The following is a 25,593-nucleotide window of genomic DNA, read 5'->3' as shown; positions in this document are numbered from 1 at the left end:
GGTGGATAAATTCCTTCAAGATTGCAATGCGGAGCATGGTTATGCTTTTCCACCGTTCGTGATGATTATGAGGATGTCAACCCAGGTGAGGAGGCAGCAGGCGGATTTAGTGGTGATCACCTCAATCTGGAGGTCCCAAGCCTGGTTTCCAGTTCTGATGCAACTTTCCTGGGATTTTCCAATCAGTCTACCCCAGTGTCAGGATCGCCTCAAAAATCCTCACAGGAATCTGCATCACCTCCTTCTTTCGGGCAGTCTTCACCGGAAGGCCTGGCGGGTTACAGGCAACACTTGAAGGGGCCAGGCCTTTCGGCAGACGCTGACTCGCTACTCGCAAAGTCCTGGGCAGAGAGCACTAACAAGAGATGCCACTCCTCCTGGTCTAGGTGGGGGAGATGGTGTCTCCGACAATAGGTGGATCCGATGGGGGCAGATGTTGTCAATGTCCTTAATTTTCTAGCTTCTTTGGCGAAGGAGGGCCTGGCTTATAGGTCATTCAATACTTTTCGGTCTGCAATATCGGCGGGCCATATCCCAGTGGACGGGCACCCAATTGTCAAGCATCCCCTAATAAGTAAGCTTCCGAGGGGTATCAGACTCTGTACCCCCGGAACCTCGGTATTCAACTCTCTGGGATGTTAATAAACTTCTAAACATATTCTGATCATGGCCAGCCAACAAGTACTTATCCAGAAAACAAATGTTGACAAAGTTAGCAACTCTTCTTTGATATCCTGCTGCAGAGTTTCCGACGTGAGGGCTTTCGACCACAAAGGCTGAGTTTTCACTCCAGAGGGAGTTACATTTCACATCTCTAGAAGGACCAAGTGTAATTCAAAGTAGGTGTCGTATCCGGCCTTCCCTGATGTTCCAAAGCTATGTGTGGTCAGAGCTCTCAAGGCCTACAAGGTAGCGACAGTGGACATAAGCACAAAGGGCGTGAGACAATTGTTTACAGCTCTCACTAAACCACACGGGGTAGTCTCATCGCCTACGATTGCGAGATGGGTCCGCTGGGCGATGCAGGAAGCAGGGACAGACACGTCTCATTTTAGGGCTCATTCGGTTCAGGGTGCTATGGCATCAAAGGCTTTTTCCATGGGGGCGCGCATGGAGGCTATCCTAAACACTGAAGACTGGTCCTCTGACTCCAGCTTTAAGAGGTTTTTACTTTAACCCCTTCGACGCTCATGACGAGCTCAGCTCGTCATGAGGTACGCCTCTCGTACGCTCATGACGAGCTGAGCTCGTCATGAACCGCAGGTTTTTTAAAAAGTCAGCGCACAGCGGGAAAACCCGCAGCGCGCATGGTGTTAAGCAAGTTGTGTCATTGGCATCTTTGGTGGTGGACACGCTTTAAACTAGCCTAATCCAAAACCTATGGTCCTGCCATAGAATGAAAATTTCCCAGCTATCGTATCGGAAAGTTTCAATTCTATTAAGGACGCGGAGGCGAGGATTAGCCCACCCATTCAATTTGAAATCCCTCCCAGAACACCGACGTCCATGTGGTGAGTGAAATGTTTACAACTTCTTCTGTTGTCATTGCGTATGATGGTTATTTTTAATCTCGTTCAAGTGTTAGCATTACTGTTATCTGAAATCGAAAGTGTTGATTCCCTAGCACAGATTTTACATCTACCCCATTTTTTAGGACCTAGGTACGGCCGCCAGTAAACAAGAATCCGAAATCTTGCTGGATGTGGTCGCAGGAAGAACAAGCATTGGAAATGCAATAGGTCTCGTATTAGTTAGTTAGAGCTATTGGCGTTGTAAATGACAATGTCTTTTAACCATATGTTATGGAGTGTATGGGGTGTGTAGTGAAGTTCCTGGTTTCAGATTTACTTGTAGAGCTGTGCAGTGTTTGAAAGGAAAATGCTACTTAACAGTATGCATCTGTTCTTGGCACGAGAGCTGCAGATTTCTACACTTTGCATTATTGGTTCTTCCAACAATAATGTGTTAACTGTCTCACTGCCGCAGACCGGCTGAGCAGGAGAAATAAGATGCTGACAGTGATAGTAGTGAGTCTCTTGGTAGGAGTGGCTGCGAGTCAGCGGGTGGAGAGTCGGGCAGTAACAAGCCAGGAGTATTGACTTTGCCAATGGTTGTTAGTTGCATAAGATAAATAAGCAACATCTATGGCTTCGTTGTATATAATATCCGAAAATGCTTTAATTCTGAAATGATGAGAGTGTGAAAGAAGTATAACGAGTTTCCGTGAAGGTACATCAAAGGCAGTAAAAAGTGGTACTTCTGCAGAGTTGAGATTTTTTGTTTTTTTTATCCTGAGGGTGAGGGCAAAAATGGAAAGCCCGATAATGAACCCGTCTCAGCACCTGCTTTTAGAACTGTCGGTGCTGAGCACAGGCCGGACCCAGCCCACTTAACTCCTCCTGTGCTGAGGCACGGTTGCGCTGTGCTGATAACACGCGGGGCTAATTCCCCCACTGTGCAGAGCGTTCTAAAGAAACAGGCGTGGTCATGACAAGCTCAGCTCGTCAAGAGCACAGCGCCACCGTGCAGCGTTACAAGCTGAGCTCGACACAAGCACCGTGGCGCTGCACGCATCCCCTACCCCCAGCACCGCGGGGGAATTAGCCCTGCGGCGAAGGGGTTAAAGCCCTGGTACAGACTAAACACGTGCACACCGCAACACAAACAGCCACACTTGCATGCATCCAGCCCACAACATGCATGAAAACAAGTTACTTACCTGTAACTTTGGTTCTCCAGTATTGGTAACTTTCATAGATTCCCATTGCTTGTATCATTCCCAGTCGTCGAGATGGGAGTGCCCGGTATATAAAAAATAACCATATAAATAGGTACAAAAAAAGAATCAGGACTAGGCCTCATTTAGTTTTTTAGCATATCCACCAAAAAATCAGGCCTAGGCCTCATCTAGTTTTGTAGCATATCCACCTCTTTTTGTAAAAGAGACCAAATAAAATGAACAGCCAATCAGATTAGCCTCACCCCATAGAAAAATCTCCAAACCCAGTTTAGTGCCTGGGGGTATTCATCCATACGAAATAGAGGAATCCAACCCTTACTTATCAAAAAACTGACTATAAAGTTAAACAAAGTAACAAACATCATTTACAAAAATGACCTACTTCAGAGCAAAGCATTATTTTCAGGGATTATTTTCACAAGAATTATGACGAAGAGTTGTGAGGCCAAATAGATTTTGATCAATTGGTACACACTGCCTGCTTTCCAACAGAGAGCTGTTCCTCCTTTATGTGATAGTTTCCCTTATATTCTCTCTTTTTAGCTTGAGGAAGGTAAAAATAAAAAAGTATTGTTCAAGAATGATACTCCTTGTACTTTTAAAGCAATCTTTACATTTTTCCAATTGTGTTTCTTATGTATATTTGAAGGTTTTTATAAAAATGAAAAACAAATAACATAAGATGTCTTTAGTGGTTTTGTTCTTTTTGCTAATAGGTGCTTTTCTGTGCACTGAACAAAATTGCTCCATTATCGCACAAATGGGGGGTTGGGGTGGATATTAAGTGCCTATGAATATTAATGAAAGTTTTATCATGGTAAAATACTGTTGTTGAAGCATAAGCTCGTTTTAATATTAGCATATGTCGAAGATGAGACAATGCCCCTTGTTGTCAACAAATATTCACTGTTTAAACCTAAGGAGAATAAGGACATTTAAAAATACACATTCTCTCAATACACGGCAATGTATTTTTTTTTTTAATCAACCTCCACATCATAATGCAGAATGTGATATTTTTCATGTGTTTAGCAAAAACGAATTCTACAATGTTCATACCTTGTACAACAACCTGATTGCTGGGCACGAGAATCTGTTGTCCATCTGTAGTCTGGGCATATTGCAAGATGGTTGCACCAGGCTGGTTTCCTGATGCATTTGACATAGTGAGCGTCTGTAAGCCCTGTACAGCATCTGTGCCATTGTTTGCCAATTGTATTGCTCCTCCTTGAGTGATGGCAACTGTGAAAAGGCAGTGTGATTAGTTGATTTGCCACATGGAACACGATATTACAACTTTAAGATAAATATTTTCACATTCATTATTTTAGGAATACCTTCTCACCTGTAATTTTTGCTCCCATATTTCATGTATATATAAATAACATACCTTGCTGTACACTTTCAAAGGAAGGAACAATACAAGAAAAACTAGGTGCACCAACACCACATATTCTTTATCTAACAGTTTATATAATAGTGTTTCAGGTTTTGTAGAAAACAGGTTAGATATCATCTCTGATATATAGACAATACTGAGATCACAAGAGAGGCTGGCTACAAAAGAGAACATTACCCCCCATGAAACGATATCTACAGCAAACAACTGCAGGCCACTAGCCCTTCAAGGTGGTATTGTTTCTGTTAAATAAGCGCCTTGAATTATGGTTCATGCTTGACTTATGCAACTCAACTCTGACAAAGGGGGACAGAAAACAATTAGGTCAGACATGAAGTTCCTAAGAAAGGAAACTGCTACGTACCAGTATGCATCTGTTCTTGGCATGTAGAGCTGCAGATTCTCACAATTAGCATTAGATCGCCATCTGGTGTTGGGCTCGGATGCTTGTTTTGGAAGAAGCCTTTGTAGTCACGAGATAGGTGACTCCTCCCTTGGACGATAGTGAGCATGGGCATCGACTCCATCCATAGATTGTTTTCCGCCATGATGGGAAATGATGGAGTTAAAAGAAAGGAAAAAGATGTCCATGTATGTGTATCTAATTAAGATAGAACTGGAACCGATATAGGGTGGGCGTGTGAGAATCTGCAGCTCTACATGCCAAGAACAGATGCATACTGGTAAGTAGTATTTTCCGTTCGAGGCATATAAACTGCAGATCTCACACTTAGCATAGAGTATACTGCAGTATCACCCCTAGCGGTGGTCACCTGTTTCGGTTGCAGTTGTTTGAAAGAGTGTTTTAAGAACAGCTTGGCCCACAGAAGCTTGCTGCTTGGCTTGCACGTCAACACAATAGTGTTTTGTGAAGGTGTGTGTTGTAGACCATGTTGCTGCTTTACAGATGTCTTCTAGGGGAATGCTCCCTAAGAAAGTCATAGAGGCTCCCACTTTGCATGTGGAGTGCGCTCTAGGAGGAATTGTTAATGTGTGTTTCGCTTTTTGGTAGCATATTTGGATACAATTAAAGATCCACCTTGCAATCCCAGCTTTAGAGATGGGATTCCCCTTTTGCGGTGGGGAGTTAAGCTACATACAATTGTTTTGTTTTGCGAAAGGATTTGGTTCTGTCAATGTAATAAAGTAGGGCTCTTTTAACATCTAAGGTGTGTAGAGCTCTCTGCTACGGAGTCTGGGTTTGGAAAAAACACTGGTAACTCTACTGATTGGTTAAGATGAAATAGAGATGACTTTAGGAAGGAATTTTGGGTTTGTCCCGAGGACCACCTTGTTACGATGTGACTGTAAGAATGGTTCCTGTATGGTTAAAGCCTGGATCTCACTTACTCTTCTAAGAGAGGTAATGGCAACAAGGAAAGCTACTTTCCATGTGAGGAACTGTAGTTTGCATTTGTGAAAAGGTTCAAATGGGGGTCCCATGAGCCTGGTAAGAACAATATTTAGGTTCCACACTGGAGAGGCCCACCATAAAGGCTTTAATTGCAGGGACTCCAAATAGTGACTAGTGTTGTCTGTTTTGCAAGTAAGCAGCAAGTGCTGCTAGTGTAAACGTATGGATAAATATGCTAGATTACATCTCTGCAAGTGCAGTAGGTAGCAAATGATATTTTGGATGGAGGTATCCAGTGGATCAATATGGTTATTGGTGCAGTAAATGGCAAATCTTTTCCATTTTGCAGCATAGCAAGCTCTAATAGTAGGTCAGCTGGCTTCTTTAATGATGTTCATACAGTCCGGTGGTAGGTAGGTTAACCGAACTCTAGGACTTCAGGAGCCAAATCGCCAGATTCAGCTGACCTGGATCTGGATGTCTGATCTCTCCAAGATTCTGCGTAAGCAGGGATGGGGACAGGCGTAGTTTTTAGTGTGGAACTAGTGAGAGTTCCAGCAGTGTTGTGAACCATGGTTGGCGTGCCCATGTGGGAGCTACTAGGATTTGTTTAAGAGACTGTTGTCGGAGCTTGCATACCACTAGTGGAATCAGTGGGAGTGGCGGAAAAGTGTATTTCAAATCTGCCTGCCCAGTTCATCCATATCGCATTGCCCTTGGACAACGGGTGTGGAAACTTGGCGGCAAAGGTTGGGCATTCTGCATTGTCGTGCGCGGCGAACAGATCAATGTTTGGTTGCCCCCACATGTGGAAAAATGCTAGGACTTGGGGATTAAGGGCCCGATTCACAGAGCTAACTTAAGACAAAATCCTAAACTTACTACCATTTTGGTATTCACAGAAGACACTTACTCATTTTGGTATTCACAGAAGTTAGGAGTCCTAACTTTAGGACTCCTAAATGCCTTCTGTGAATACCGAAAGTGTTAAAGTTAGGATTTCTCTCAGTATAGGAGTAGTAAAGTTAGGACTCCTAACTTTACTACTCCTAAAGTGAGAACAATCCTAACTTTAAGACTTTCGGTATTCACAGAAGGCATTTAGGAGTCCTAAAGTTAGGACTCCTAACTTCTGTGAATACCAAAATGAGTAAGTGCCTTCTGTGAATACCAAAATGGTAGTAAGTTTAGGATTTTGTCTTAAGTTAGTTCTGTGAATCGGGCCCGTAGTTCCCATTTGTCAATCTGTTGTGTCTGTTGACTTAACAGATCTGCAGTCTGATTGTGGACTCCTGGAAGGTGTTCGGCAAGTAGATATATATTTTGTGGGATGGCCCATGTCCAAATGTTCTGTGCAAGCTGGGACAGTTGCAGAGAATGTGTGCCTCCTTGTTTTTATATGTAGTACATGGCTGTCATGTTGTCCGTCCAGATCAAGACAGTTTTGTTTTGTTCATGTATTTGGAATGATTTTAGTGCTAGGAATATTGCTGGTAGTTCCAGGTGATTGATGTGGAGCACTTTGTGTTGAGTGTTCCATTTGCCCTGAGTTTTATGTCCAGGGAGATGGGCTCCCCATCCTGTGAGTGATGCGTCTGTTAGAAGTACTATCTGTGGAACAGGTTCGAGGAATGGCCGCCCTTTGGACAAGTTTTTTGAGTTCCACCACTGCAGAGAGCAATGTGTGCAGCTGTCTACCAACACCAGATCTGTAAGTTGTCCTGATTCCAGTACAATAAAAATGCAAGATGCCATCATGCCTCTCAGCTGCATGAACACTCCGGCTGGGAGAGAGTGTTGGGCTTGAAATTTTGTGACAAGGACTTGTATGCTGGCTATCCTGGCTGGACTGGGATGTGCCAGAGCTGTGGAGTTTTATGGTAGCCCCCAGATATTGGTGTATATGAGAGGGCTGGAGATGCGACTTGGTGTAGTTGACCGGGAACCCCAAGCTGTCTAATGTCTGAATGGTTTGGTGAGTGTGTTGAACACACTGGTTGAATAACTTGGCTTTTATCAGCTAGTCATCTAGATATGGGAAGACATGGATCTGTTGTCTTCTGAGATGTGCTGCTACTACTGCAAGGCACTTTGTGAACACTCTGGGTGCAGTGGTGACTCCGAATGGAAGGACTTCGAACTGAAAGTGTTGTCCTTCCACTACAAACCTTGGATACTTTCTGTGAGAGGGATGTATGGGAATGTCTAAGTAGGCGTCCTTGAGATCTAGTGTGGCAGGGAAGTTGCCTTGTTGCAGCAGCGGGAGCACTTGTCAAAGAGTGATCATATGAAAATGATCTGAGTGAATATATAGGTTGAGGGGCCTGAGGTAGAGTATTGGTTTTAGAGTCCTCTCTTTTTGGGGTATTAGAAGTACAGCGAGTATACCCCTGTTCCTTGATGTTAAAAGGGAACAGGCTCTATTCCAGACAGGTAGGAACTGTGATAATCTCCCCCCTGACTGGAGTGGGATGGCCTGGGGGGAGCGGAGGGAAGTCACTGTTTTGTGGCGGGAGAGGTACGAGTGATGTTATTACCTCAACCTCTTCCTCTATTGTTATTTCCTCTGTATCCTCCTCTAAAATATCCTCTATTGGGGGATGTTTGTGTAGTGGCTTTAAACGAAGATTAGATGTCTGCTTCCATGTTTTTGGAGGCCCTCTATAGAAGGAGCGACGAAAGGAGCCACGTGTTTGTGGAAACTGTAAAGCTCCCATAGACTTAGCAGTCTCAGTGTCTTTTTTCATTTTTTCAAGTGCAGTGTCCACAGCCGGGCCAAAAAGTTGTTGTTGGTTGAACGGCTGGTTGAGGATGGTAGTTTGGACATCCTGCTTAAAGCCTGAGATGCAGAGCCAGCATGTCGCCTAAGGAGCACACTGGTATTGATGGATCTAGAGGCAATGTCTGCCACGTCAAGTGCGCATTTTATTGACGCGTTTGAAATTAGCTTGCCCTCTTGGATAAGATCATTTGCTTGGGTTTTATATTGATCAGGCAAATGTTGTAGTAGGGTTTCTAACTGGTCGTAGTGAGCCCTATCTTATCTTGCGAGCAGTGCCTGCGTGTTGGCTATGCACTAGTGCTAGGCTGCTTGCGCAGCTACCCTTTCCTTTTGCCAGAGCAATTTGTATTCTTTATCAGGGGGTGGCGCCTCCCCGGAGGTTTGGGAATCGGTGCGCTTTCTAGCATTGGAAACTACTAGAGAATCCAAAGGCAGCTGTCCCTTAATGTAAGCAGTATCTTCAGGGGCAGGTCTATTCTTTTTTTCTATTCTAGGGTTAAGAATCCTGGCACGTACGGGATCTTTAAACACTTCGGGGGCATGTTTAACCGCTACCGCGCTAGCGGATTTTCCCGCTGTGCGCTGAATTTTGAAAAAGGCGCGGTTTGTGACAAAGCCAGCTCGTCATCCGCGTAGCGCAGGTAACGCCCATGACGAGCTGGCTTTGTCATCCGCATCGAAGGGGTTAATGACTCCCTTGATCATTGGCAATATTTGCACTGCCTCTTGGGACTGTTCAAATGTATCCAAAAGAAAGTCCTCTTCTGCTGCGTCTGAGTGCATTGTGACGCCATGATAGATGGCAGCCCTATTAATTAACTGTCCAAAACCAATATTATCGTCTGGCGGAGATGGTGTTGAGGGGTATGTGTGTGGGGTTGGGACGTCTGGTATATCTGTGGGACAGGGTACTCCCAATTATCTGGGTCAGATGGATACGTGAAACGGTCATTTGGGTCACCCCCCACCCCTAGGTCATCATCATCATCATCATCATCATCGGGGTGTATGAGGTGGAGAAGTTTCAGGCTGAGGTGGTGTAATAGATTTAGGGAGAGGAAGTGGGTTAGAAGGAAGTATGGGAGAAGGAGGAGGTATAGGTGATGTGGCAGATTCCTTCTTCACAGGCACTGCCGTGACATGTCCTTTTCTGGATTAATATAAATAATTTTCGGTTTAGGATTGTCAGGATCCGGATGAAAAAGTTCCTTTTTATCGGGAACCACTTTCTGCGCCGATTTTTTCGGTTTCGAGCAGGGCTGGTGTTGACTTTTATTGTCTTTGGCCTTAGTAGGCATGGTAGAGTCCTTCGGCTTAGCTTTTGGTTCCGAGGCTCTTGTTTTCGGAGCCGAAACTGGATCTTTAGGCTTGGAAACCTTTGAAGCCGGGTTATCCACGGGCCTCAAGGTTTTCGGGGCCGATTTGTCAGGCGTCTGAACCGATTTCGGAGCCGAGAGTTCTTTTGGTTTCGGTTCCGGTGGGATTGGTACATGCGGTTTGCTTGGTCCCGAGCTACTGGAAGGCTTTTCTTTTTTCTTCGGTCAAGACTGGGGCCAGCAGGCGAAGTCTTGACCAAAGCCTTCGGTTTTGTTGGGGTAGGGGCAGTAATACTCACTCTTTGACCAGGAGTGAAGGGGTTGTCTGAGTCTTCTGCCTCTGATACGATTTGGAGATCTTTGGAATCTTCTTCTGGGACATCTGAGCCTTCGTCGAAGATGTCCACTGGTTCCGGAGCTGATCTCTGCGCCATGATGTGCCGTCGAACCCTTCCATCTCGAATGGCTTCTTCGATCAAAGGGATGCGCAGGCTGCACAGCTGGGCTCGTCGTGTTCAGGTGATTTGGAAAATCACCGCATTTCGCGGGTCCTTGGCCACTGGCTCGTTGGCGGCCATATTGGGTGAGGGGCAGATATCGCGCGCTCTAGTCTGCTTTCTTTTCACGAGGCGAGTATAAAGGCAGGCAAATCGTGTAGCTCGCCCTACTTAGTTCTAGCGCTCCACTTGCAGCAGCGCCTTCATTTTCAGCTCCTGTATTTTAAAATCCCGTTTTGTCTTTTCTGTTGTCATTTTGTTTGGGCGCTTACCCCTGATTTTAATGCCGGCCACGCATACCTTCACTACTGCCATCTTACCTGCACCGTAATTTGGAAAATCACCGCATTTCGCGGGTCCTTGGCCACTGTCTCGTTGGCGGCCATATTGGGTGAGGGGCAGATATCGCGCGCTCTAGTCTGCTTTCTTTTCACGAGGCGAACATAAAGTCAGCCATGCCTGCGCGCAGCGGGGACGCCAGACTGACGCCAGAGTTCAGCCCGTCTGCGCCCGTCCGCGCTGAGGACGGGCTGCAGGTCGGGCAGGACTCCGCTTATACTCCTTCCCCTCCTGAGGAGATAACTAGGCTATATTCCAGGTCAGAAATCCTCGCATTAAGACCGTCATCCCAGCCTTGTCTTCACCGTTATTCTCCTGAAGGGATCTTGCATTCTTATAGATGTTGGGCTTGTACGGCCTCCTTTGAATTCTCCTGTACTGGCTCTGTAATATCACATCTTTCGCTTAAACAGCCTGATGCGTCCCGGAGATCTGGCTTCTTAATTAACGCTCGATCGCTTATTAGGCATAATGTCGCCTTCCACGATTTCGTGGATGAGCGACAGCCTGATTGGGTGTTCATTACGGAGACCTGGGCCTCAGATACCTCAGGACACGATCTGATTATGGCCATTCCTGACGGTTACTCTCTTTATAGGCAGGATAGACCCTTGCGCAGAGGAGGAGGCATCGCTATTCTTCTTAAATCCTCCTTTCCCTGTTTGATTAAATCACTATCGATGCCTTCTGATCGCTTTGAATCGTTATACTTCTGTATTACTCTCTCTCCATCGGTCTCTTTTACTGGGATTTTGGTATATAGGCCCCCTGGTCCCAGAGCCAGTTTTTCATCAGAATTATTGACAATCCTGGAACCTTACTTCGGAAAAGCGGCCTTCACCATTCTGGGTGATTTTAATTTTCACTTGGATGAGGTCAATTCAAAGGATACAATATCACTGGTTGAGTCACTAGGAGCATGTGACTTCGCCCAGCTTGTGAATAGTTCCACCCACAAGGCTGGGCATATACTTGACGGGGTATTTTCTAATGACACCAGGCTTTCTACTGGCCCCCCGTTACCTTTGGTCTGGACAGATCACTGTGCCGTGCCATTGGAATTCTCCTTTCCTGTCTTAAGCTCTACTAATTTGGTAACCTCGCCTTTCACCCTGAGGAGAAACTTTACGAATATCTCGGATGAGGCTCTTGTCCCTCTTGTTTCCACCCCCGAATCTTTATCTTCAAAAGACGCAGCCGAAGCAGCTCAAGATTTGATGGACTCCATCTCTAATGCAGTGGAACAACTTGCCCCCTCATCTCTGCGCTATGTAGCTCGCCGAAAGCCTACGGCACCTTGGTTTTCTGATCAGCTGAGACTCCTGAGACAGGGATGTAGGAGCAGTGAGAGAAACTGGAGGAAATCGTGGGACTCTAATGATCGAGAGGCTCACAAGATTGCACTGCGGGAATACAAACGGAGAGTGGTAACAGAGAAGCAGGAGTATTTCTCCAAACTCACCAGCTCTCTCTCCTCTTCTAGGGAGCTTTTCAAAATCGCTGACACCTTATGCTCCCTGCAACTCCCAGACCCCGTAGTTAGTTCACAAGAACTTTGCAATAGTATTTCTGACTTCTTTCATAATAAAATTTTTGACATACATGTCTCTTTGGAAGCCCATTGCCATGCTCTGGATCAAAGTATCCCGCCTGTCATATCCAGTCTTGATTCTTTAGGTAAAGATCCTTCCCGCTTACTCATGGAATTTCCATCTTTATCCCTTGAAGGACTGAACCTGTTACTTGACAGGATCAAATCTGCTTCCCCCCTGGATCCTCTACCTCTGAAAAAACTGAAAGAATGTAGAAATAGCCTTCTTCCTCCTATGCTTGAGGCTATGTAAATGTAAATGTAGTATACTTGTGAAGCGCACAGCTGCCCCAGCAACGGGGCGTCCCGGCGCTGTATAACTCTGGGGAACCCGTCCTGGCTTTCCCTGTGGGATGGTCCCTTGCTGGGAGTCCCCAAGGTGGAGCCAGGCATCCCCGGAATTGGTGGGGCCGTTGTGGAGATTAGGCAAGCTAATGCCCAGAGTTGCTGAGTGGAACCCCTGATTATAGTAAGCACCGAAGCGAGAATTATCGAGTCCGCTGACCAAGGTCCACGACGTATGAATAAGGCTATTACCCAGGGCTCTTTTCCGCCTGTATGGAAGAAGGCGATTGTGAAACCTCTTCTTAAGAAACCATCCCTCGATCCGGCCCTTCTGAAAAACTTTAGGCCGATCTCCCTTCTCCCCGCTCCCGCTAAGATGCTCGAGGCGCATCTGAATTTTCATTTGTCCTCCTTTCTTGTTTCATCTGAATACCTTGATAACACACAACATGGTTTCAGAAAACACCACAGCACTGAGTCCGCTCTCACTTGTGTGGTCGATAACATCCGACGCAAAGTGGACTCTGGCCAAACTACAGTTCTGGTTTTGTTGGACCTCACGGCCGCGTTCGACACCCTGTCCCCCGCCATTCTTACATCTCGGCTCAGGGAAGCTGGTGTTATGGGGCCAGCCTTGAGTCTCCTCAATTCCTTTCTGTTGGAAAGGGAGCAGAGCGTGATGCTTGGGAACCACCTCTCCCCTGCTAAGTCATTGCAGTGTGGGGTGCCACAAGGGTCGGCCTTAAGTCCGACCCTGTTTAACATCTATGTGGCTCCCCTGGCAAGACTAGTTAGATCTCAGGGGATGGAGGTGGTGTCCTACGCAGATGACACTCAGATTATGGTGTCACTGGTTCACTCCTCTGTCAGGACATCTCCCGCCAGTTTCAGGGTACGCATGCAGTATGTGGCAGACTGGATGACTATAAATTCCCTCAAACTGAACGGCGAAAAGACGGAGGTGTTGATTTTTGGGAAAGACCAAGATGTTTGGTCGAGTGAGTGGTGGCCACCTTCTCTTGGCATCTGTCCCACTCCCTCCCAATCTGCCAGAAATCTTGGTGTAATATTTGACACCGCGCTTTCTCTGTCCCTACAAGTCAACAGGACCGTGGCCACCTGCTGGGGTGTGATTGGGATACTGAACAGAATCCGCGGGTATCTTTCCCCCCAGGCGCGCTAACAGGTTGCAGTCGCCCTGGTGGGCTCGAGGTTAGACTATTGCAACTCTCTGTATATGGAAGCCAACAAGAGCCTTTTACACCGACTGCAGATTGTTCAGAATGCTGCAGCGCGCTTTGTCCTGGCTCTTCCGAAAACCTCTTCCGCCACTGCGGCTAGGAAAGACCTTTATTGGCTCCCTGTCCAGCACAGAATCTCTTTTAAAATTCTGTGTTTGGCCTACAGAGCACTGACAGAAGGTTCCTCGAGTGCTATTGGCTCTCTTCTCACGCGTTATGTCCCTACAAGAGGCCTTCGCTCTGCGGGACTCTGTCAACTTGTTGTGCCCCGTTTCAAACTCGCTAGATGGGGAGCCAAAGCTTTCTCCGTGGTTGCCCCTCAGCTTTGGAATTCTATCCCTATTGAAATAAAAACTCTTCCTTCATTAGAGTCATTTAAAAAGGCTCTTAAAACCTGCTTCTTTAAGAGGGCCTACCAATGAGAGAATGCTGCAGAGGGGGGGTCTTAGCTTCTATATTTGATTTAGGCGCCTTGACGCCCATTGGGTTAAGTTCGCGCAAGACAAGAACCGTTTCATTCATTCATTCGTTTCATTCATTCATTCATTCATAGGCACAGGTTGCAGGCCTTGTGATGGTCACGGGGCGGGAATTTTGCTCCACACTGGGGGCATTTCTTGGATGGCGTCCTTTCCATGAGCCGTAGGCCTTACGACGTGGATAGGCCCAACGGCCCGCATCGACGACTGGAATTGAGCCGATGAGAGTTGTGTCGAAGATGAAGATGTTTGAAGTCAATACGAAGAGTTTGTGGAAGTTTTTCATGTCGAATTAGTTTGGAGTAGAGATTTCGAACCGGAGCGCAAAAGTTGCATCCAAATCCAATGGCGGAAAAAAACAATCTAAGGATGGAGTTGATGCCCATGCGCACTATCATCCAAGGGAGGAGTCACCTATCTCTGGATTACAAAGACTTCTTCCAAAACAACAACAACGTGCAAGCATCCGAGCGCAACACCAGATAGCGATCTAATGCTAAGTGTGAGATCTGCAGCTCATATGTCTTGAACATACATATTTCCTAAGGGGGAGTTGTGAAGAAGAAAATGAGTTACGTGTAACTGTAGTTCTCCGGTATTGGTATCTTTCATAGATTCACATGCTTGAATCATCCTTGTCAAAAGAGACAGTCCCACAATATCTTCTATAAAGCAGTAAATGAAATAACCATAGGCCAAAATGAAATGAAAAATCAGTGTAATAGTCTATCTATATCCTTTTGGAAAAAAGAACCAAACTTGAACCATGACTGGCGACAGCACCCTGTAGAATCCTTCCTAGAAAGGCAATGTTCCTCAGATTTTCAAGCACTTTGTGGGCAAATCACTTGGACTTTGCTTCTCCCCTTCTCGAGGGTTGTCCCCTGGCTCTTCCTCTGCCACGAAAGGGTTGCCTTGGTTGCTGCTGCCAGGATTCGTATCCAGACTGCTGGTTCGACTGCTATCCGTTGCCTTTTGGTTTAGGATGTTGTTGACCTGTTCAGAAAACCTCCATTCCTGTGGGTCTTTTGAGGTTAAATTCTCCTATTTTGAAGGTGCCCCTCAGTTGCAGGGCCCCCATATCCCCGGCTGTCTCATGGTCCTTCTTTATTTGCTGTAGGGACTCATCTACCTCACTTCCAAACAGGGGGTCTCCTGTGAAGGGCTTATTGACTAAGGAGGTTTGTACTTCATGTTTGAAGCCTGAAATTCTTAACCAGGTGTGCCTTCTTAGTGTTGTATTTGTGCATATTTGTCTGCTGGCTGTATCAGCTGCGTCTAGAGCTGATTTCAGACGGGTGTTTGCTACGTTTTTTTCCTTCATGTATGATGGATTTTCCTCTCATTTTATCTTCCTCGGGGAGTTTGGTCATTAGGGGCCCGATGTAGGTAGGACTCATTTACCGATTCTTATTTACCGAATTTTACCGATTCGGTAAATAAGAATCGGTAAATGAGAAGGGGGGACATGTAGGAGCATCCAGATGTTCCTTTTACCGAATCGGTAAAAATCTGTATTTACCGATTCGGTAAATACCGACCGGTAATGCCCATTCATTCCTATGGGCTTTGAAGCCCATAGGAATGAATGGGCATTACTGATTCGGTATTTACCGAATCGGTAAATACCGACTGACACAAGGGTGCAGGGGGTGTCACTTTGACACCCTCTGGCACCCCCAAAAGAGGCTCGGGTGCCATGTGGCAGGCATACCTGCCCTAAGGGCAGGTCTGCCTGTCATATGGCACAGGTGTGCATGCACACCGGAATCGGTATTTTACCATCAAATAGATTTGATGGTAAAATACCGATTCTGTACGGCTTGTGGGACTCTGAAGAGTCCCACCTACATTTCAAGTTTACCGAATCGTTAAAAATACCGATTCGGTATTTTACAGAATCGGTAAATTTACCGATCGGTAAATTTACCGATTCTGTAAAATATGTGGCCCTACATACCATTTCTTCAATACCGGTCGGTAACGGCCGAAAATACAGATTTTCGGCTGTTACCGACCGACCTACATCTGGCCCTAGTTTCTCAATGTCGTCCCATTGTTGGTGGCCATACCTACTGAGGAGGGCATAAACGTTTGCAATGCACCATTGTGTTGCTGCCTCCTTTTCCATCTTTCTCCCCACCATGCCCATTCTCTTACTCTCCCTCTCCTCCCCCCTGCTGTGGTAACAATGATTCAGTCAGCCACTGTCGTCCCTTGAATATATTTAGGGTTGTTTGTGAAGTGTCTGTACTACTTCTCAACCGTTGGGATTACTATCTTACCTGAGGCAGGCTCTTCAAAGCCTCCGTGCCCTGGCCCAGAATGCTTGGCAAAATTGAAGATATTGTGTACCTTTCGGGGACCCCAAAGTATCAGCTACTCTCTTGATGAGACTGTTGTAAAAGGCTATGTCGTCTGGTGGCGATGCCTATGCAGGATAGTTACAGACCTCTTCTTCAGAGCTTCCTGTGTTGAGGTTGTTCCAATCTGCCTCAAAAGTTCCTGTTGCTTCCTCCTCTTCTGGAAGGAACTGTTTCTTACCTGTAATGTTCTCTCGTAGGGGTATTTCCATGATAAGTCATAAGCACTGAAATAGTCCAGCCCACGTGCGGGGACCCCAGAGCACTTCCTTAGATATATCTTCCTAAGTGGATATTTTTAGCCTTCTTCAGGAAGGTCTGCAAACACACTTGAGATGGAAAAACAATAATGCAGCCTAAATACATAGGCTACATCCTCAAAGTATTGAAAAAAGGTAGACAGTATACCAAATTTGTTTAGTTTTTGTAGTAATAAACACACAGAATAATCTCCTTCACAAAACCCCTTCTTCATGATAGAAATTAAAGGAAAGGACACAATAGCCCCATAGGCTGACATTATATAGAAACTGTGCCTTTAAGATCCCAGAGACCACCAGTATCCCATCATGCACAGCTAGTGGCAGTTACTTCAGTTCTTTTTGAGACGATGAGAAGAGAATGTATGCTCTATGTTATGGAGTCCTGTGTCTATTGCGCCCGGGAGGAGGGAGGGTTGCTTATGACTTATCATGGAAATATCTCTTAAAGAGAACAGCAGTTACAGGTAAGAAACAGTGCCTTCTCTCATAGGGGATTTCCATGTATAGTCATAAGCATTTGAATAGATTAGCAAGCCCAACCCTGTAAAACGCGGTGGAAGAGGGCCAGAGAAAGATGTGTAGATTTAAGCAAACAGGTTCCGAAGAAAAGCCTGCCCCACTTGAGCTTCCGCCTTGGCATCTGAATCCATGCAGTAGTGTTTAGTGAAAGTATGAACTGATTTCCAGGTAGCAGCCTTGCAAATCTCTGCAATTGGAATATTATGAAGCAAGGCCACAGTAGCTGCTTTCACTCTTATCGAGTGAGCTTTAGGCTTAGTAGCTAAGGATTTATTAGCTTTTTGGTAACAGAGATGGATGCAGGAAACAATGCATCTAGAGTTGGACTGCTTAGAAGTCGCCAGACCAGTACGGAGGGAACCAAAGTTTACAAATAAGCGGTCAGACCTCCGTACATCCTTTGTTTAATCTAAATAGAATTTTAAAACCCGCCTTACATCAAGGGAATGAAGAGATTTCTCCGCTGGAGTAGATGGATGCAGGAAAAATGTAGTCAAGGAGATAGTCTGGTTCACATGAAAATCCAAAACCACCTTATGGAGGAACTTCGGCTGAGACCTCATAACCACTTTAGATGCGTGAAAAACTGTGTATGCTCTTTACAGCATAGTGCCTGGATTTCGCTAACCCTTCTGGCGGAAGGAACAGCCACAAGGAAAGCCGCCTTCAAAGACAGATGCTGAAGAGAAGATTTATGTATAGGCTCAGAAGATTCTTGCTTAAGACGAGAAAGTTCCACATTAAGCTCCCAGGGAAGAGAAGGACTCTTAATGGGAGGAAAACCCTTCTTCAAACCCTCCAGGAAATCTTTAATGACAGGAATTCTGAAAAAGGAAGTTTGTGAAGGGCAGTAAGGGCTGCCAACTGAACCTTAATGGAAGACAATTGAAGGCCAGATTGTGCCAGATGAAGCAAATATGGAAGCATGACATCTTCCTGGCAAGAAGTCGAATCCTCATTCTTTGATGAGCACCTAATACAGAATCTCTACCATTTATGAGCATAAGCGGACTGCCTGGATGGCCATGCTGCTTTGTGGTGAGTTCAAGTGTCAATATTGTACTATCTCAGGAGCATGCTGCCAAATTCATAGAGGAGAGGTTGGGGTGCACCATCTGGCCTTTGAACTTCGTTAGTAGATCTGATTGGCAAGGAAGCCTGAGATGTGGGCGGATAGCCCAGTGAAGGAGGTCTGTGAACCACCATTGACGTGGCCACTCTGGGGCTATGAGAATCATTGTGGTCCGCGACTGTGCCAGCTTGAGACCTCTGTGATTAGGGGAACTGTAGGAAAGGCGTAGAGAAATGTGCCTGATCAGCTGATCCATAGGGTATTCTCCAACCTTCCCGGTTGGTAGTACCTTTTTGCAAACTTTTGGCATTTGCTGCTTTTGCGGAGGCGAACAAGTCGACTTCCGGAGTACCCCATAGTCCAAAGATATCGTGGACCACATCATCGTTTAAGGCCCACTCGGGTCTTCCTCGAGGAGTCTGCTTAGTGAGTCGGCAGGAGTATTTTGAATACCTGGGAGTTAAGTTACTGTTATGGTAAAGTTTCTGGCCAGAAGCCACTTCCAGGTCGTCTGGGTTTCCAAAGACAAAGGTCTGGACCTCAAGCCTCCCTGCTTGTTGAGGTAGAACATTGTTGTTGTATTTTCCGTCTGTACAAGCAGGGAGTTGGAGCTGAGGGATGGACGAAAGGCATTCAACGCCATGTGAACTGCTCGTAGCTCTTGCAGATTGATGTGGTAAATAGATTCCTTGTGAGATGATTTGCCCTGGATTTGAAGATTAACTGAATGGGCTCCCCATCCCAGGAGAGAGGCATCCGCGACTATGGTTTGAACATACATCTCCTTGTGAAACAGGATCCCTCGTAAGAGATTGGTGGGATAGCACCACCATTTGATGGACAGGAGAGCGTGTTGAGACAATTGGATCCAGTCTTCCCAGTCTCCTGTTCGCTGATCCCATTGATCTTCCAGTCATTCCTTCAGAGGCCTTATGTGGAAACGTAGATTCGGAGTGAGGAATATACAGGATGCCATCAAACCCAGGAGCGAGGGTACCTTTCTCACAGTCAGGCAAGACAGTCTCATGTGTGGAGAAGCGTGGCTCAGTGGTTAGAGGCGGCAGACCCGGAAGCTGAGATCAGCCGTGGACCAGGGTTCGATTCCCCACCCCGGCGGGTCTCGGGCTCAAAATTCCACGGACTCGACAATTCTCGCTCCGGTGCCTACTCGACTCACGGGGTCACACTCTGCGACTCTGGGCAATAGCTTGCTTAATCTCCACTACGGCCCCTCGCGGCGGGATGCCTGGCTTTCACCTTGTGGATACCCTGCCGGGGTATCTCACAAGGGAATACCAGGACGGGTTCCCTAAGCAAGCGCCTTGATACCTTCGGGTGATACGTGCGCTATATAAGTCGCAATACATGAGACATAGCCTTCCAAAGGATCGATACGTGTCTCTCCTCCGAGGGACACGTTTGCCGTGCGAGTATCGATGGAAGCTCCCATATACCGTAGGCACTGCTAGGAAACCTGAGTGGATTTCGCCTGGTTGATATGAAGACATAACTGAAGGAGAAGATCGGCAGTCCAATTGAAATGCAGCTGAGCTTCCTGAGCCGTGGATGCTGTGATAAGCCAATCGTCTAGACAGGGATAGACATACACTTTGTGCTTCCTCAGATGCGCCGCCACCCCGGTCATGCATTTGGAGAAAGTCCTGGGTGCTGACTTCAGGCCGAATGAGAGCACACAATATTGGTAGTGGTTGTTCCCCACTGTGAACCTCAAGAATTTGCGATGCTTCTCTATGATGGGAATGTGGGTATGCATCTTGTAGGTTGATTGCGCATAACCACTATCCTCGATGTAACTGAGGGTAGATTTGGTGTATTGCTAGCATTCGGAACCTCTCTCCCCAAATCCACTTGTTGGCCGTCCTTAGGTCAAGAATGGTTCTGAACTCGTTCTTGTCTTTTTTTTTTACAAGAAAAAATCCGGAGTATAGCCCCATGCCTCTTTGTACGGGACAAGCGGATTCCACCGCCTGCTTCTGTAAGAGAATGTCAGCTTCCAGTTGTAATTGGTGCAACCGGAACCTGGATTATTCCGGAGGTATTTACGATTGAGGGCTGATGAACCTGAGAGAGTATCCATTGCGAACAATATTCAGCACCCAATTATGTTGCGTTATTTTTTGCCACTCTTGTCAGGTAACGTATAGTTTCTTTCCTGTCGGTGTAGTTTTGCAGCTTGAAGACTTTGCTACATTCACTATGCTGTGCATTATTCCACCATCTAGTGGTTGGGTCCGGAATTGTAGTATTTCTTCTCTCTTCTTTATCCGTGGCCTGGAGGGCGTTGACATACCACCATTTAGTGTCCTCCTGTGACGTCGACATGCGTCCTCCGGAAGCTCTAACCTTTGGTTGCTATTTTTTTGTTTCACTTTGTTTATTTCTCCTGTGTCATCTTCTTGGCGGAGATGGAGGGTTCGCTAGTAAATCCAGGAAAGTCTTCAAGCTGCAAAACTACACGAGAGGTAAGAAACGAATAGTTTCTTACCTGTCGGTGTAGTTTTGCAGCTTGAAGATCTTTCTGGATTCACTATGCTGTGCATTATTCCGCGGTCTAGTGGTTGGGTCCGGAATCGTAGTCTTTTCTTTGTTTTTTTTTCTTTTTGGTTGCCCAGGTGGGCGTCGACGTCCCACCTTTTGGTGTCCTTCTGTTAATTAAATTACCTCAGAGCACCCCCCTGACCCCTCTCTTTTATGACTTAGGGCTGTCCCCAATAGCTATCCTTGCATCCTTACGCCCAGTTCTATACTTGAGGCGGATCTGGACTACACCAGAACTGGCCACCTACACTTGGGGATTGCTGGATATAATTTCTAGTGGCAACACCCGCAAAATTAAATGGCTGGTGCACATACGAGGTGTCCTATGTGACCTAGGCCTCAAAGAATTATGGGAGGATCCAGTCAACACAAGTTTTCCCCCTAAGAAGGTACTCAAGAACCTCTGTTGGAAGTCCTTGGCTACTAAGCTCTTCAGGAAAACAGACCCTTGTTCTTTGACAGGTATGTTTCTGGATATTAAAGAGGGCCCGTATTTGGAAGCATTCTGGGACATTATCACGAATCCCTTGAACCGCAAACTATACTTCCAACTGCGAGTTGGGAGCTTGCCTGTAAGGGCTTTTACTAGCAGATGGTCCACAGGAGACAAGGCCTCGTGTCCAGGATGACCGGCGCTTTCTGAAACTATCGGACACTTGTTGTTCGAGTGTCCAGCATACGTGGCCCCCCGCCGATTCTGGCTGCGCCCTATGTGCAGGTTACTAGGCACCAACAGTGGACTGATTGCCTTAAGAATTATCTGTACCTGCACTAACATGACTGTATATGTAGCCACGGCAAAATTCCTGGGGTGGTATGGCCCATTAGAACCAAATTGCTTGCAAACTAATTCCGCTTATGGATGCAAAATTGGTATATCTATTTCCTGTGTAACATGTACAGTACTAAGAGTATTTTATCTGTTTTATTTTTTTAATCTAATAATTTTAACTGTATTTATTATCTTAATCATAAACTTGTAAGTACTGTATGCTTTTATGACAATTCGTCGAATAAAGCTTGTTTGACTTGACTTGACTTGGGGTCCTTCTGTGACGTCGGCACGCTTCCTGTGGAAGCTCCCACCCTTGGGCGCCATTTTCGGATTCTTTTTTTCTCGTTTTGTGTTTTTGCGAATCCTTGGCAATGTTCAAGTAAGTTTTTTAATCAGCTTTGTCATTCAAGGTATCTGTTTCAGTGTTGACCTTGTCTTCTACCACCTGATTCTCCAGCCTCATCTTTCTGGCGGAGGTGGGTGGGTTCGCTAGTGAATCCAGAAAGATCTTCAAGCTGCAAAACTACACCGACAGGTAAGAAACTATTCGTTTTGCAGCGTGAATCTTTCTGGATTCACTATGCTGTGCATATACTTTGTAGCGGTTTATTATTTTTGTGGCGGCTGGGTGGAAGATGAGCGTTGGCTGTTGAATATATGTTGAAGCACTTTCTGTCCTACTTGTGCTTCCTTGTTCATTTGTATATCCACATAGTATTGCTTAGTGAACGTGTGCACCGAGGCCCATGTTGCCACCAGGCAAATGTCTTGAATGGGTGTGTTAGCCAGGAAGGCTATTGTTGCTCCCTTTTTCCTAGTTGAGTGGGCACGCGCCCCCTCCGCTAGCTCTTGGTCTACTTGGTTGTGGCAGAATTGAATAGTTTGTGCGATCCATCATGCGATGGTCCCCTTTGTTACTGGTCTACCCAGGAAGCTGCTTGCGAAGGACACAAAGAACTGTTTCGCCTTCCTGTGTTCCTTTGTTCTTTCTATGTAGTGCATTACTGCCCTTCTAGCGTCGAGTGTGGAGTGCCCTCTCTGCGCTTGTGGTTGGTTTTTGAAAGAAACTTGGTATTTGAACTGTCTGGTTGATGTGATATCTCGACACCACCTTTGGCATGAAGTGTGGGTCCGTCCTCATCACCACCCTATTATTGTGAATTTGGATGTAGGGTTCTTGTAACGTTAACGCCTGTAGTTCGCTCACCCTGCGCAGGGAGGTGATAGCCACCAAGAAGGCTGTTTTCATTGTCAGCATTTGTAGGGAAGCCTTATGAATCAGTTCAAAAGGCGCCTTCATGAGCTCTGTCAGGACTAGATTAAGGTTCCATGCTGGTGGCGTCATCCTCTTAGGAGGCGCGATCCTTTTTGCCCCTTCCATGAATCTCTTTACTATCTGTGACGTAAAGAAACTCTTTTCAGTCTCTCCTCTTGTGTAGGCCACAATTGCTGCCAGGTGGATGAGCGAGGATGAGCTTAGATTTGCTTTCAGCAGGTGCGTGAGGTACCTTAGCACTGTTGACTCCCTTGTCATCTTTCTGTGTAGCTTCTTCTTGCTGCACCATTCTGTGAACCTTCTCCATTTCGCCAAATAGCACCTTCGTGTGCTAGGCCTCCTTGCCTCTCGCAGTACCCGCAGGGTGCTCTCCGGTAATCTCAGGTGTGCAAACTCTTTGTCTTCAGGAGCCATGCTGCTAGGCTGAGGCTCTCTGGTTCTGGGTGTAGTACCTCCCCGTTTTGTATGGACAGTAGGTCTTTTCGTCTCCCGAACTTGTGGGGTGCACCTTGTGCCATTTCCATTATCTGTGAGTACCATGTCTGCCTGGCCCATTGTGGTGCCACCAGGATCAGAGTCATGTTGCTGGTCCTGCACTTTTTGAGTACCCTGTGTATCAGGGGTATCGGGAGAAAAGCGTAAGCAAATGTCCTCGACCAGCTTATCCATAGGACATTCCCCAGGGAACCTTCCCCTGGTTGCCTGGAGGTGAAGCTTTGGCATTTTGCATTCTGGTGTGTTGCAAATAGGTCTACAGTCGGTGTTCCCCACCTTCTGAAAAGCCTTAGCGTTTCCTGTGCATTGAGCTCCCACTCGTGGGACGCCGATGTCTGTCTGCTGAGCCAGTCTGCCTCCACATTGTCTTTCCCTGGTAGGTGTATGGCTAGCAGGTCTATCTTTAGTGGGATGGCCCATCTCCATATCTCTTGCGCTAGGGTCGATAGCGGCGGAGATTGCGTTCCTCCATGCTTGTTGATGTAAAACATCATCGGTGTGTTGTCCATCTGGATCAACACTCTCTGGCTGTACAATTTTTTCTGGAAGGCTTTCAGGGCGAGGAACACGGTCTTCAGTTGCAGGTAGTTGATGTGTTTGACCGCATCCACTGGAGTCCACAGACCCCTCACCCTGAGCTTGCTCATGTGCGCTCCCCATCCCTTCTGGGATGCGTCTGTGGTGATGGTCACCGTTGGGGTCGGTGGTGTTAGCGGCTTTCCCTTTGTTAAGTTCTTCATGTTCAACCACAACATCTCCTCCTGCACTGCGTGTGTTACAATCACTAGATCTTCCCAACTCCCTGTAGCTTGTGACTATTGTTCTTGCAGCCATTCTTGGAATGGTCTCATGGGGAGGCGTACATTTGGTACTAGATGTATGCATGAGGCCATCATGCCCATGACCTTGCTCGCTGTCCTCACTATCAGAGCTCGCCCCTTCTGGTTGAGGCGCGTCTCCTTCAGTAGTGCCTGTGTCCTCTTGTCGAAGGAGAACACCTTGCTCTGTATGGTGTTTATCTGAGTGCCTAGGAAGACCTTCACTTGCTCTGATTCCAAAGAGGATTTCCCCCAGTGAATGGAGGATCAATGTCCTTTTCACGCGCTGGGCATGTTCTTTGCATGTCCTGTGTGAATTTGCCTTTATTAGCCAGTTGTCCAAGTAAGGGTATACATGGATCCCTTCCCTTCTCAGGTGCGCTGCCACTGCCGCGAGGCACTTGGTGAAGACCCTTGGTGCGGATTTTAGTCCCAACGCTAGGGCTGTGACCTGGTAGTGATGTTTGTTGATGGTAAATCTAAGCAGATGTGTGTGCCGCCTCTTCATCGGGATGTGCAGGTAGGCGTCTTTGAGGTCTATATTTGCCATGAAATCCCCGTCCCCTATCTGGGGAATGACCTGTAGAGACGTCATTTTGAACTTTTGTGTTTTTATTTATTTGTTCAGGAGCCTGAGGTCCAGGATGGGTCTTAGTGTTTCGTCCACCTTTGGTACCAGGAAGTAGGTGGAGTACACTCCCTTGTTTCTTTCCCGGTATGGTACTGGTTCGATTGCCTCCTTTTGGAGCAGTTCCTCCGCTTCCCTTTGAAGCAGCTCCAGTTCTTTTCTTGACTGCGCTCTCTTTTTTGGTTTTCTGTTTGGCGGTGTCCTTTCCAGTTCTATACAGTATCCGAACTGTATGATGTTCAGTATCCACTTGTCCGTTGTTATCTTCTTCCATTCTCTGAAGAAGTGACTTAGCCTGCCTCCTACTGGTGTTACATGTTCCATGGTATTTGGTCCGTGTAACCCTGTGTTGGTCTTTTTGTGCTCCACCCTGGGAGGCGTTGTGAGGGTGGGCACATACTGTGTGACGGCATCACTTAGAGGTGGCTTGATGGCCTCCTCTCTTGTTCTGGCCACGTCAGTTTCCTCACCCCGCAAAAGGAGTGGCCCCTTTGTTGGTTGTGCCAGTTTTGTTTTTGGTGTCCCTGCTGTGCCTGGTTATCTCCCTGGTTGGACTGCTGGAAGGTCTAGTGCGACGTTCCTTGCTGGTTTCCCCCTCTTCCGTTCAGTCTCCGTGACGGGGTACCCCTTTTCATCCCTCTGAATTGCAAGGCCCCCATGGACCTTGCAGTGTCGTTTTCTTTTTTAAGCTGGGTGAGTTTGTCATCCACCGGCGCTCCAAACAGTGTCTGTTGTGCTGAACCTCTTGCTTGAAACCTGAGATCCTGAGATCCTGAGCCAGGCTTGCCTTCTTTCAGTGATT

General features: G+C 46.6%; 1 protein-coding gene across 3 annotated transcripts in view; it reads right to left on the bottom strand.

Moving 5' to 3' along the window:
• CREB1 (cAMP responsive element binding protein 1) overlaps positions 1-25,593 on the bottom strand; it is a 398,463-nt gene that overhangs the window by 63,368 nt on the left and 309,502 nt on the right. For all 3 annotated transcript variants that reach the window (XM_078680315.1, XM_078680314.1, XM_078680313.1), the window contains one exon: positions 3,800-3,982. In XM_078680315.1, the coding sequence (XP_078536441.1) occupies positions 3,800-3,982 (183 nt within the window). The remainder of the gene's footprint in view (positions 1-3,799; positions 3,983-25,593) is intronic.

Source organism: Lissotriton helveticus, chromosome 3_1 (genome assembly GCF_964261635.1).
Source record: "Lissotriton helveticus chromosome 3_1, aLisHel1.1, whole genome shotgun sequence".
NCBI lineage: Eukaryota > Metazoa > Chordata > Amphibia > Caudata > Salamandridae > Lissotriton > Lissotriton helveticus.
The sequence above is the reverse complement of the archived record's forward strand: the minus strand, read 5'-3'. Positions and strand labels throughout refer to the sequence as shown.